The 13,083-nt window shown below is 45.0% G+C and overlaps 1 protein-coding gene across 1 annotated transcript in view; it reads left to right on the top strand.

The window, feature by feature from the left end:
- piwil2 (piwi-like RNA-mediated gene silencing 2) overlaps positions 1-13,083 on the top strand; it is a 30,181-nt gene that overhangs the window by 11,819 nt on the left and 5,279 nt on the right. The window contains 7 exon segments of the mRNA XM_052067060.1: positions 1,296-1,380; positions 2,354-2,446; positions 2,653-2,793; positions 3,336-3,449; positions 4,686-4,874; positions 5,476-5,577; positions 8,446-8,562. Coding sequence (XP_051923020.1) covers positions 1,296-1,380; positions 2,354-2,446; positions 2,653-2,793; positions 3,336-3,449; positions 4,686-4,874; positions 5,476-5,577; positions 8,446-8,562 — 841 coding nt within the window.

Genomic DNA, 13,083 nt, shown 5'->3' with positions numbered 1-13,083 from the left:
TTTCTGTTGCAGGACGTGAAAGGTGAACCTATGGATGATCGTTTTTAGCTATAGTTGCCCCAAAAATGTCTTGGACAAATCAGCAGAAGATATTCTCCCTGGAGATCTATTTTGCAACAAAATCATACCAGAGTGTACAGATTCAGTTTCGAAAACGTTTCCATTGAACCATTCACACATTTTACTCGCTTTTCCTTGTCAGCATCAGTTAGTTTTTGCTTTATTTGGATCTTGTATGGGTATAGGTGCAGATCAGATGTAAGAACACGCCGCAGTGACTCCCTTGTCATTCCGAGTTCTTGGCTGCGTCTACGCACTGATTTCCTAGGGCTGTGTTCTATTGAGTCCCTCACTGCAGCAATGTTTTCTTCTGTCCATCTGTCCGAGCTAAAAACGATCATCCATAGGTTCACCTTTCACGTCCTGCAACTGAAAAGACATTCGTTAAAAAATTGATTTTTTATCGAATAAAATATGGGTACGCATCTTTTTGGGTCACCCTTGTACTCCAGCCTGTGCCAGAATTTGGGCGTTTGAATTTTTTTGACAGGACCCACCTTACATGTGCATGCGCTTCCACACCAGACCGAATCAAAGGACTAAATTCACGAAAAGTATGCAATGATATGACTAATTTTTTACTGACACAAAGTTGTTACTCTTTTGGATACTACATTTGTACATATTCATACAGTCATAAAATCATCTTTTGGTAATTAAGCGCATCCTTGTCACTGCGGGAGTGGAAGAGTTAGCGATATAGCGTGTGTGTGTGTGTGTGTGTGTGCGGCGCGCATGCGTGCGTGTGTGTGTGTTGGCTGGCTGGCAACCAATTCAGGTCATACCCCGCCTACTGCCCAAAGACAGCTGGGATAGTCTCCAACATGCCCCGCGACCCTTGTGAGGATATGCGGGGCAAGGGAGGGTGGGGTGGGGGGAACTCTCACACACAGTATATTTCAGCTTCAGAAAAGAGGTGATTGGTCGTTATCTTGGCCCTGAGTAACTGTGATGTCATTTCAGCCGATAGGTAGTGGCAAAATGTCCGCCTCACGATGGCTAAAAACAGATGGATATTGCTGCTTAATTCGTATTGCACAAACACAATGTGAATTAGAATGCAGTGTTTAGACTAGTGAAGGCGCAGAGAAAGGTTTTCAAACCTTGATTTAAAAGGTCCCCTTTAAATCATGTTGAAATTATATTTAAATGTATAGTTTTACATCGCTTAGACTTTGATTTGAATTGTTTGAAACTTAACATTATCATTATCTTTCATTGTGAATTCATCACAGCAAGAACTATGGAATTATTATTAAAGAGACGGACCAACCTCTTCTCATGCATAAACCAAAGGATCGATCCAAGCCAGGGAGGAAGGTAAATATTTTTTGGAATTCTAGTCTATGAAAGTCAATACAGCTTATCTTGCAGTGTTTGTGTTCTTGAGTCTTCGACACAAAGTTGACATTTAAGTCTCAACGGAAATGCAAAGATAATTAAAATATTACTACTTAGAAATCCACACTGAGCGACAAGGCCAAATATGAATGAATTGCTGCAGATGTGGTATTTTGCAACAAGTTTTAGCCGACTGTGTCAAGTCGTATATTCCCTTTAACCATAGATATAAAGCTTGGATTTTTATTTGTTCTTATGTCCTTTTTGTCATCAACCACAGTGTTTTTGTTTTCCTTATGAAAAGAAATATGGCAATTGGACATTCATATTTGTTCTTGTTTTTCCATTATAAAAAAGTATAGACTATTTCCATTGTATGTATTGCAATTGAGTTGTCTTAATCATATCCTTATTCTAAATAATAACGTAAACCAGAAATAATCCATAAAATAGTGATTACAAACTAAATTCCTTGCCACTTACATGTGGGGATTTCTCCAGATTCTCTGAACCTTTTGATGATATTATGATGATAAAATCCCTAAATTCCTTGCAATAGTACGTTGAAGAACATTATCTTTAAAGTGTTGCACTATTTTATCATGCAGTTGTTCATAAAGTGGTCAACTTAGACCCATATTTGCTTGTGAATGACTAAGCAATTCAGGGAAGCTCCTTTTATCCCCAACCATGGCAGCCAACTGTCCCCGATTACCGTGTTTGCCTGGGGGACGTTCCAAACAGGTGTTGGATGAACATTTCTCAACTCTCTCAGTCCACCAGTCCGAGCTTTATGGGAAAGTGTTGCAGACATAGCATTTTAAATTAAGGATTATTCATTAACCATTGTATCCTGTTTTATGACAAACAACGTCCCGATTTAATTGAAGTTGAGTTTGTAGACAATGTCACTGTTGCAACACTGAATAATTATAACACTTATTCACTGCAGCAAGTCTTTCCTGGAGAGATTTTAATTGTTCCTGAGCTTTCTTTCTTGACTGGGATCCCAGAAAATATGAAGAAGGATTTCAGATCAATGAAGGTACATTTGGACACCATGTCGGCTTTTATTTTAGACACAAACTAAAGTTTTATACCCCATTTTTCATTTTTTATCTGGTTCTTGTTTCACTGTTTTTTAGCTCATCCAAACGGAAAGTAGACTCAAAAGTAGAAGCCTCACTCTATGTGATTGGTAAAGGCATTTGGTTGGCTACAATTTTAAATTGTGTATTTTTTATATTTTAGGACCTGACCATGCACATTAATGTAAATGGTGATCAACACACACATTCAATAAAGCAACTTTTGAAGAACATAAGCTCTAACGTTGACAGCCAGAAAGAAATCACCCAATGGGGCCTGGAATTTGGCTCCGAAATACTGCAAGTAAGTTGTACTATTGTCAATGACAATATTTTACTCAAATTCTATGTTAAAATATGGCATTCATTTGCTAGCCAATCCAGACCAGATTAATGAAGTTCAGATAGCGGGAGCAGCTTCATTAGTAGGGAACACGCTGCAGGCCTTTCTGGATGGTGTAGGTCGGGTGATCAACACTCAGACTCATGCGTTGACCAAACTCAATTGCAAAGTGGATGCGGCGTTGGAGTCACTTCGCAAAATGGAAAAGAACAAGGAGGAATTGGCCTAGCCTGAAATAAATTGAATGATTGACGATTTGGCTCATTGATGCCATTGTAAGTCACAAGCTAAATTGTCTGAAATTGTGCACGGCCTGTTCCCAAAACAACTGTTATCTGAATTTTCCCCCGGATAGAAAAATACCCTTGAGCGCTAGCATTCCGATCAGCCCTCTTACCCCTCCTTCGGGAGCCCGAGACTGATAAGGCTCACCGTTGCATCTGCAGGCGCCCTGATATGTTAATCAATCTGATTCTGATGACATTTCACTTTTGCTGTTTCAGTTAAACGCTAGAACGCTCCCTCTTGAAACTATCTGTGTCCAAACCTCATCATTTACCATTGGTGCTGATGGGTCTTGGTCCAGAGAGGTCGTCAGGCTGGCTCCAATTTGCTGTGTAAGTAACTAGGACAACTGATAAATGCATCTTGAATCATAAATAATACCTCGTTTAAAATATTGTTTCATGATCATGGTCACAACTGTAAATTAGGTGTCTCTTTGTTGTCGAGTTATTCTTGGTCATCTTAATATGGTTTGGGTACTTTCGCCATTTTCCTGCTGTTGGGGCATGTACTGCCTTAGTCCCCTGTCGAACAGAATTTGTCCACCCTTTAAGGCTAGGTGTCTGTTCGATGCACAGAACGCTCTAAAAATGTTTTTAACAAAAGAAACTGCATTATAAAATCCAGTAAAAAAAATCTAATAAAATAATGTAAAGAACTATTCATTCATTCATCTTCCGAGACGCTTGATCCTCATTAGAGTCGTGGGGGGTGCTGGAGCCTATCCCAGCTGTCTTCGGGCAGTAGGCGGGGGACACCCTGTATCGGTTGCCAGCCAATCGCAGGGCACACAGAAACGAACAACCATTTGCACTCACACTAACACCTAGGAACAATTTAGAGTGTTCAATCAGCCTGCCACACATGTTTTTGGAATGTGGGAGTAAACCGGAGCACCCAGAGAAAACCCACGCAGGCCCGGGGAGAACATGTAAACTCCACACAGGGATGCCGGAGCTGGAATCGAACCTCTGCCCTGTGAAGCCGACGTGCTAACCACTGGACTACCGGGCCGCCCATGTAAAGAACTAGTTTTCTAGAATCTAATTCAGCCAAAAGTTGATCGTGCGATTACCCATACTGTTGTACAAATGTGTTTTGTGCCCTTAAGTAGCATGGTCCATGACCATAAAGTTGGGGTCCAAAGTTGTTTGAAATCTAATGACTTGACTCGGGCTGGATCACTGCTAGTTTTAATAAACTCATATTAGTAATAATACATTACATTTTAGCGGGAAGAAACAAGTGCAGCTGCATAAAGTGAAGCTAAATTGGCAAATTATGTCCATTAATGCATAGATAAGAATTGTGTACAAAAAACGATCAAACCAAGAACGACAATAAACATGAATAAGGCGTACTTTCCAAGATACTCTAAAAAGTAAAGGTAATTAAAATTTGAAATTGTAATGCTTAAGTTGAAGACTTAAGTAAACCATTTTATCCCTAAACATGATCATAAGAAATGACTCATTTTAAAAGCTTACACAGAAACCAGTGTTGGTATTGTTTTAGTTTAGCCAGGTTTGTTCTGGTAATTTGCCTTCATTGACAAATCAATCTCTTAGGTACCCCTGAAAACATGGGCGATTTTCTACCCTCGACGCTGTGCAGACCAGACTACAGAGTTCATTTCAACATTTCAAAAAGTGGGTGCGTCTGTTGGAGTGCAAGTGGGTCGTCCTGTGTGTGTAGAGCTGAGGGACGATCGCACAGAATCCTATGTCAAGAGCATCCACTCACAGTTCACTAGTCAGGTAAGACATACATTTTAGCAATAGGCAAATATTATTCTTTCCTCAATTCCATGCCAATACTATGTCCTCATCATATTTTCACCTACATTGCATTATTAAAATCGGTAGTAACAGTTTGCTACAGCAAATAACCCCAAACAGACTCAAGGCAGCTGGGACGCAGCGACACGTTGCCGAGAATAACTTATAATTAATAAAAGTGTACCTAGGCATTGATGTCCAAATATTATTTGTTAATATAAGGTTTATTTTGAAGTTGGCCTTCTTACTGCCATTGGCACTGTCATTGTCCTGCATAGCATAAACAATTGTTGCCTTGGTTAGTTGGACTACTACGACGTGGCAGTTTTCACGTAAATAGGCCTGTACTTGAAGCAGAAAAGGTACCCGAATTCCTCGGGCTCTCATGACAGTGACAGATTGACCATGAAATTGATTATTTACATCCATTTCTTTGGGTGGGAGAAAATTGAAAATCCAAAAACCTCAGATGTCGATTCTTGTCTATAAATGAGCAAACAAAATATATTTTAGCTGTGTTGGGAAAAAATGCACTTAGAGACATCCTGTCATATTTTACTATTATTATTCTTGTTTCCAGCCTACTTTGCAACTTGTAGTATGCATCCTGGTAGGGAACAGAGAAGATCTCTACAGTGCCATCAAGAAGATCTGCTGTGTTAAAAGTCCCATCCCATCCCAGGTATCATACAGTAACACACACAGACAAAAAAACCCAAGTGAATTTATGTTGAATGCTCCAACTTCATTGGAATTAGTTTTGCAGACAAGTATTCACAACCTTTCCTTCATATTTCTTGATGCACCTTTCTCAATTATTGCAGCCTTAAGTCTATTTGATTATGATGCCACAAGCTTAGCACACCTATTGTAGTATTCTCGTGCAGTGTGTTCAAAACACGGACTTAACACCAAGTTTAACCATAGCCAATCAAGGCGAAGGAGATGCAAGTTTGATCATTTACCTCCAAAATTTTTCAAATACATACTGGTGAAAACCGAAAACAAGAAGATACAAAACAATCAATGCCTGAACGCAATCAAGATACACAAATCCACATCATTATATGCACAAACACCAGCAAACAATCTGCTCCTCGGCATTCCATCATTCAAAGGCAGTGGCAGAAAATAGCCAGCAGATGGCGTCATAACCAATCGTTCCATTCAACTACAGCCCGCAGTTGTAACAAACACCACACATCCAAGCAAAACGCCACTATCTCGGCTTTCACAACACCTTTAAAATGACATGATTGAACTTATGGCATTACTTCCACAATGGTTCACCGTGGATGGCGGTGGATAGCAAACAAAACATGTTTTCCCTGTGTTCGCCCTCAAACCAGACGAGACCAAACAGGAAATGACATCGGCAGATAAGACTCCATCAATGACAGTGTCTCAAAACACTTCTAACACATTAAACCCACATATAGTTTTTCTCATATAACTGCCATACCAGAGAGAGACCCGTTAAAGAAAAAATAAATACAGTAGATAACTATTGCCTTCAGGGCAGCACACATATCTTTGGGCAGTTTTGCCCATCCCTCCTTGCAGCATCTCTCAAGCGCCATCAGGTTGGATGGGGCGCACATCCGTTTTCAGATGCCTCCAAGGATATTCAATGAGATTCAAGTCTGGGCTCTGGTTGGCCCACTCAAGGACATTCACAGAGGTATCCTGAAGCCACTTATTTGTTGGCTGTGTACTTTGGGTGGTTATTCTGTTGAAAGTTATAAAGGAAATGGAACCAACTGGACTGTTATGGACGCAAAGTTCAAAAGCCAGCGTCTGTGATGGTATGGGGCGGTGTTAGTGCCGATGGAATATGATCAGTGAAGGCACCATTAATGCTGAAAGGTACATATAGATTTTGGAGAAAAAATATGCTTCCATCTTTTTCATGGACGTCCCTGCTTCTTTCAGCAAGATAATTCTACACCAAATTCTGCACGTTACAAGAGTGTGGCTTCGTAGTACAGTGCACTCCGCTTAATAGAACACCATTGGGCCGAAGCGCTTCTGTTCTACTAAGCGGGGTTTCTATTAACCGGAGACACTTTATTAGGTACACCTTCAGACACGTCGACGACCAAGTTATGCACGCAGAAAAACCCCTGCTGACGAGTTAGAAGAGATATTTCGACTGTGGACGTCCATATCTTTAATCAAACAACAAAACAACAACTTTAATCAACTTCAGTCAAACATCTCAAATCACGAGAAAAATTTCGTTACTTTTGTCTGGAAACAGGAGTCCGTAATTTTGCGGTTGACTTCCCTCTCAATGCGCTGGATAAGAGGGAAGTCCTGGAAACCGCGGGCGTACCTTCTGAGAATCCGGCAATGCATCGTATCGTCTGAGTATAGCCCTCGTCTCTTGAATGAAGTTGAAGCCATTGTGACGTGCGTGTGTCTATGTGTGGAGTGACGCGTGCTACCTGTTACTGTATACGGCTAGAACTACCGCGTTTTCTCGCGATAGTGGTACAGTATCGCGATGGCTACACTTCGTCTGTCTCTCGTCTCTTGAATGAAGTTGAAGCCGTTGTGACGTGCGTGTGTCTATGTGTGGAGTGACGCGTGCTACCTGTTACTGTATACGGCTAGAACTACCGCGTTTTCTCGCGATAGTGGTACAGTATCGCGATAGCTACACTTCGAAAACCACTAGTTTACAATGTTCATTGCTTACGGCCTGTTCTATTAAGCGGAGATCTGTTCTACTAAGCGGAGTATCTTTATAGGAAATTGCATTAGGCAAATCGGTTCCAGAGCCTTTTGCTCTATTAAGCGGATTACTCTATTAACCGGTGTTCTATTAAGCGGAGTGCACTGTAAAAGAATGTAGGCATTCTAAGCTAACCTGCCTGCAGTCCAGACCTGACTTCCCATTGAAAATATGTGGTGCATTATGAGGCAAAAAATATGACAACAGAGACCCTGGATTGTTGAACACCTGAAGTGGTACATCAAGCAAGAATGGTAAAAAAAAAAAAAAAACTTAAAAAGATTCAATAATTAATGTCTTCAGTTCCCAAATGTTTATTGAATGTTGCTTAAAAGCAAAGGTGTTTCACTGTGGTAAACATAACCCTGCCCCAGCTTTTCTGGAACATATTGTAGCCATAAAATTCCAAGTTACCGGTAATTATTATTTCCTAAAAACAATAATATTTATCAATGTGAACAGCCTATTCACTTAAATATACTGTCCGTTGAATATTCTCAAATGGTTCTTTTCTGACCATGTATAAAACAATGGCCCGACTTCATTGGAATTTGGTTTGTACATGTGGTCTTCGTTTTTCTTTTTTTAATAAAGTTGCAAATAAAGAACCCCAAAAATTTCACATTGTCACATTACTGTGTGTAGAATTTTGAGGGGGGGAAATGAATGCATTTCATTTTGGGATGAGGCTGTTGCATGGAAAAAACTGTAATGTTGTGAAAACTTTGTGGATGCACTATGCTATAGGTTTAACACCGCAGCCTAGAATTTGTAATACTCAATCTATTAATTAGTATTGTGTTTGCTTGCTAGGCGATCAATGTCCGGACAATTTCCCAGCAACAGAAATTAAGGAGTGTGGCACAAAGGATACTCCTGCAAGTGAACACCAAATTAGGAGGGGAACTTTGGACTGTTGGTGTGCCTTTGGTAAGCCCCATGCTTGTAAACAGCCACACATTATTACGGCGGGTCAGATATTCGCAGTGGTGGGCACTCATTCATCATGCCTACATACACGCACACACACACACACGCGCGCACACTGTATTTTCCGCACTATAAGGCGCTTTGGAGTATAAAGCGCACCTTCAATGTAAAGCCTATTTTTAAACAGTTTTCATATGTTGGGGCGCACTGCATTATAAGGCGCATAGAAGCTGCAATACAGTGATCAGACCCTTCTATGTGCATCGCAGGGGTTTTTCCAAAGTACTGCATTCAGAAAAAAAATGCAGAATGACTCAGTGGTTTTGTGCATGGCTATAACTTGATTGGTACCCAGCGCCGACGTCGACCAATGACAGCAGGAGTCGATAAACCATTGCACATACCATTATGCACAGCCATGTTGATTGGCTGTGCATCTTCTCAGCCCCACCCAGCACCCTCCTTTCTGTTATACCACATGGGGTAAATTAAATATTTAAGTAAATATAAACAAAATATCCTCTCCGTGAGCCGTCACCTTACCGTGGTGGAGGGGTTTGTGTGTCCCAATGATCCTAGGAGCTAAGTTGTCTGGGGCTTTATGCCCCTGGCAGGGTCACCCATGGCAAACAGGTCCTAGGTGAGGGACCAGACAAAGCATGGCTCACAAAGCCCCTTAATGACAGATAAAATCGATGGTATCCAGTTTCCCTTGCCCGGACGCGGGTCACCGGGGCCCCCCTCTGGAGCCAGGCCTGGAGGTGGGGCTCGTTGGCGAGCGCCTGGTGGCCGGGCCTACACCCATGGGGCCCGGCCGGGCTCAGCCCGAAGAGGCAACGTGGGTCCCCCTTCTCATGGTCTCACCACCCGTGGGAGGGGTCAAAGGGGTCGGGTGCAATGCGAGCTGGGCGGCAGCCAAAGGCGGGGACCCTGGCGGTCCGATCCTCGGCTGCAGAAGCTAGCTCTTGGGACATGGAATGTCACCTCTCTGGCGGGGAAGGAGCCCGAACTGGTGTGTGAGGCAGAGAAGTTCCGACTGGATATAGTCGGACTTGCCTCCACACACAGCCTAGGTTCTGGTACCAGTCCTCTCGAGAGGGGTTGGACTCTCTTTCACTCTGGAGTTGCTCACGGTGAGAGGCGCAGAGCAGGTGTGGGCATACTTATTGCCCCCCGGCTCAGTGCCTGTACATTGGGGTTCACACCGGTGAACGAGAGGGTTGCATCCCTCCGCCTGCGGGTGGGGGGACGGGTCCTGACTGTTGTTTGTGCATATGCACCAAACAGCAGCTCAGCATACCCACCCTTTTTGGAGTCCTTGGAGGGTGTGCTGGAGAGTACTCCTGCTGGGGACTCCCTTGTTCTACTGGGGGACTTCAATGCTCACGTGGGCAATGACAGTGAGACCTGGAGGGGCGTGATTGGGAGGAACGGCCCCCCCGATCAGAACTCGAGTGGTGTTTTGTTATTGGACTTCTGTGCTCGTCACGGACTGTCCATAACGAACACCTTGTTCAAGCATAAGGGTGTCCACGTGTGCACTTGGCACCAGGACACCCTAGGCCGTAGTTCGATGATCGACCTTGTGGTCGTGTCATCGGATTTGCGGCCGCATGTTCTGGACACTCGGGTGAAGAGAGGGGCGGAGCTGTCAACTGATCACCACCTGGTGGTGAGTAGGCTCCGATGGTGGGGGAAGATGCCGGTCCGTCCTGGCAGACCCAAACGTATTGTGAGGGTTTGTTGGGAGCGTCTGGCGGAATCCCCTGTCAGAAGGAGTTTCAACTCCCACCTCCGACAGAGCTTTTCCCATGTTCCGGGGAGACGGGGGACATTGAGTCCGAGTGGACCATGTTCCGTGCCTCTATTGTTGAGGCGGCCAATCTGAGTTCTGGCCGTAAGGTGGTTGGTGCCTGTCGTGGCGGCAACCCTCGTACTCGCTGGTGGACACCAGCAGTAAGGGATGCCGTCAAGCTGAAGAAGGAGTCCTATCGAGCCTTTATGGCCTGTGGGACCCCAGAGGCAGCTGACGGGTACCGACTGGCCAAGCGGAACGCAGCTTCGGTGGTCGCCGAGGCAAAAACCCGAGCATGGGAAGAGTTCGGTGAGGCCATGGAAGCCGACTTCCGGACGGCTTCGAGGAAATTCTGGTCCACCATCCGACGTCTCAGGAGGGGGAAGCAGTGCACCACGAACACTGTGTACAGTGGGGATGGGGCGCTGCTGACTTCGACTCGGGACGTTGTGAACCGGTGGGCAGAGTACTTCGAAGACCTCCTCAACTCCACCAACATGCCTTCCTTGGAGGAAGCAGAGCCTGGGGACTCTGAGGTGGGCTCTCCTATCTCTGTGGTTGAAGTCACCGATGTGGTTAAAAAGCTCCTCGGTGGCAAGGCCCCAGGGGTGGATGAGATCCGCCCAGAGTTCCTCAAGGTTCTGGATGTTGTGGGGCTGTCCTGGTTGACACGCCTCTGCAACATCGCGTGGTCAACGGGGAGAGTGCCTCTGGATTGGCAGACCGGGGTGGTAGTCCCTCTTTTTAAAAAGGGGGACCGGAGGGTGTGTTCCAACTACAGAGGGATCACACTCCTCAGCCTCCCTGGTAAGGTCTATTCAGGGGTGCTGGAGAGGAGGGTCCGTCAGGAAGTCGAGCCTCAGATTGAGGAGGAGCAGTGTGGTTTTCGTCCCGGCCGTGGAACAGTGGACCAGCTCTACACCCTTAGCAGGGTTCTCGACGGTATGTGGGAATTCGCCCAACCAGTCTACATGTGTTTTGTGGACTTGGAGAAGGCGTTTGACCGTGTCCCTCGGGGAGTTCTGTGGGAGGTGCTTCGTGGGTATGGAGTACCGAACCCCCTGATACGGGCTGTTCGGTCACTATACCACCGATGTCAGAGTTTGGTCCGCATTGCCGGCAGTAAGTCGGAATCCTTTCCAGTGAGGGCAGGACTCCGCCAAGGCTACCCTTTGTCACCGATTCTGTTCATAACCTTCATGGACAGAATCTCTAGGCGCAGCCGAAGCGTTGAGGGGGTCCGTTTTGGTGGCCTCAGTATTGCATCCCTGCTTTTTGCAGATGATGTGGTGCTGTTGGCTCCTTCAAACAGGGCTCTCCAACTCTCACTGGAGCGTTTCGCAGCCGAGTGTGAAGCGGTTGGGATGAAAATCAGCACCTCCAAATCTGAAACCATGGTCCTCAGTCGGAAAAGGGTGGAGTGCCCCCTCCAGGTCGGGGGGGAGATCTTGCCCCAAGTGGAGGAGTTTAAGTATCTTGGGGTCTTGTTCACGAGTGAGGGCAGGAGGGAGCGAGAGATCGACAGGCGGATCGGTGCAGCGTCTGCTGTGATGCGGACGTTGTATCGGTCTGTCGTGGTGAAGAAGGAGCTGAGCCAAAGGGCTAAGCTCTCAATTTACCGGTCGATCTACGTTCCAACCCTCATCTATGGTCACGAGCTATGGGTCGTGACCGAAAGAACGAGATCCCGGATACAAGCGGCCGAAATGAGTTTTCTCCGCAGGGTGTCCGGGCTCTCCCTTAGAGATAAGGTGAGAAGCTCGGTCATCCGGGAGGGGCTCCGAGTCGAGCCGCTTCTCCTCCACATCGAGAGGAGCCAGATGAGGTGGCTTGGGCATCTAATTCGGATGCCTCCTGAACGCCTCCCTGGTGAGGTGTTCCGGGCATGTCCCACCGGGAGGAGACCCCGAGGAAGACCCAGGACACGCTGGAGAGACTGTCACCCAGCTGGCCTGGGAACGCCTCGGGATCCCCCGGGGAGAGCTGGAAGAAGTAGCTAGGGAGAGGGAAGTCTGGGCTTCCCTGCTAAAGCTGTTGCCCCCGCGACCCGGCCCCGGATAAGCGGTAGAAGATGGATGGATGGATGGATGGATAAACAAAATATGAACAAAGACAATAGCAGAACACATATTTACTTAAATATGTGTACTGCTATAGTCCTATCGCGGGTGTTCTCGGTCCCCATTAACCACGATAAACGAGGAATCACTGTAGTTGCTGAGGTGTGTTGTGTGTCCACTAGATGGAGCTACGCTAAAGGAATACAACACAATACAGCTTTCTTTATATAGAGCTTTCACAACCACTGCAGCTGCAACAAAACGCTTTACAGAACATTTCAAATACTACATCCAAGAAATCGGAATATTGACCCTTTTATAAGGCGCACTGTCGGCTTTTGAGGAATTTGAATGTTTTTAGATGTGCCTTATAGTGCAGAAAAAGCTGTGTGTGTGTGTGTGTGTGTGCGTGTGCGTGTGTGTGTGTGTGTTGAAAATTAAATCAGAATCATTTTAATTGGCCAGGTATGTAAAACACAAGGAATTTGTCTCCGGTAGTATAGGCTAGACTAACAATTATGATAAACAAAGACCTGACATATAAAATGCCTACACACCTATGTTTAACTGCCAAGTTTGTGTGATTTTAAAAAAGAAATGACTGTTTATTTCAAAACTTTTTTGCTATGAATGTGACCAAGCTACAACAAAATATAGTTTGAAGGT

This window comes from Hippocampus zosterae, chromosome 6 (assembly GCF_025434085.1).
Source record: "Hippocampus zosterae strain Florida chromosome 6, ASM2543408v3, whole genome shotgun sequence".
In the NCBI taxonomy this organism is placed as follows: domain Eukaryota; kingdom Metazoa; phylum Chordata; class Actinopteri; order Syngnathiformes; family Syngnathidae; genus Hippocampus; species Hippocampus zosterae.
The sequence above is the reverse complement of the archived record's forward strand: the minus strand, read 5'-3'. Positions and strand labels throughout refer to the sequence as shown.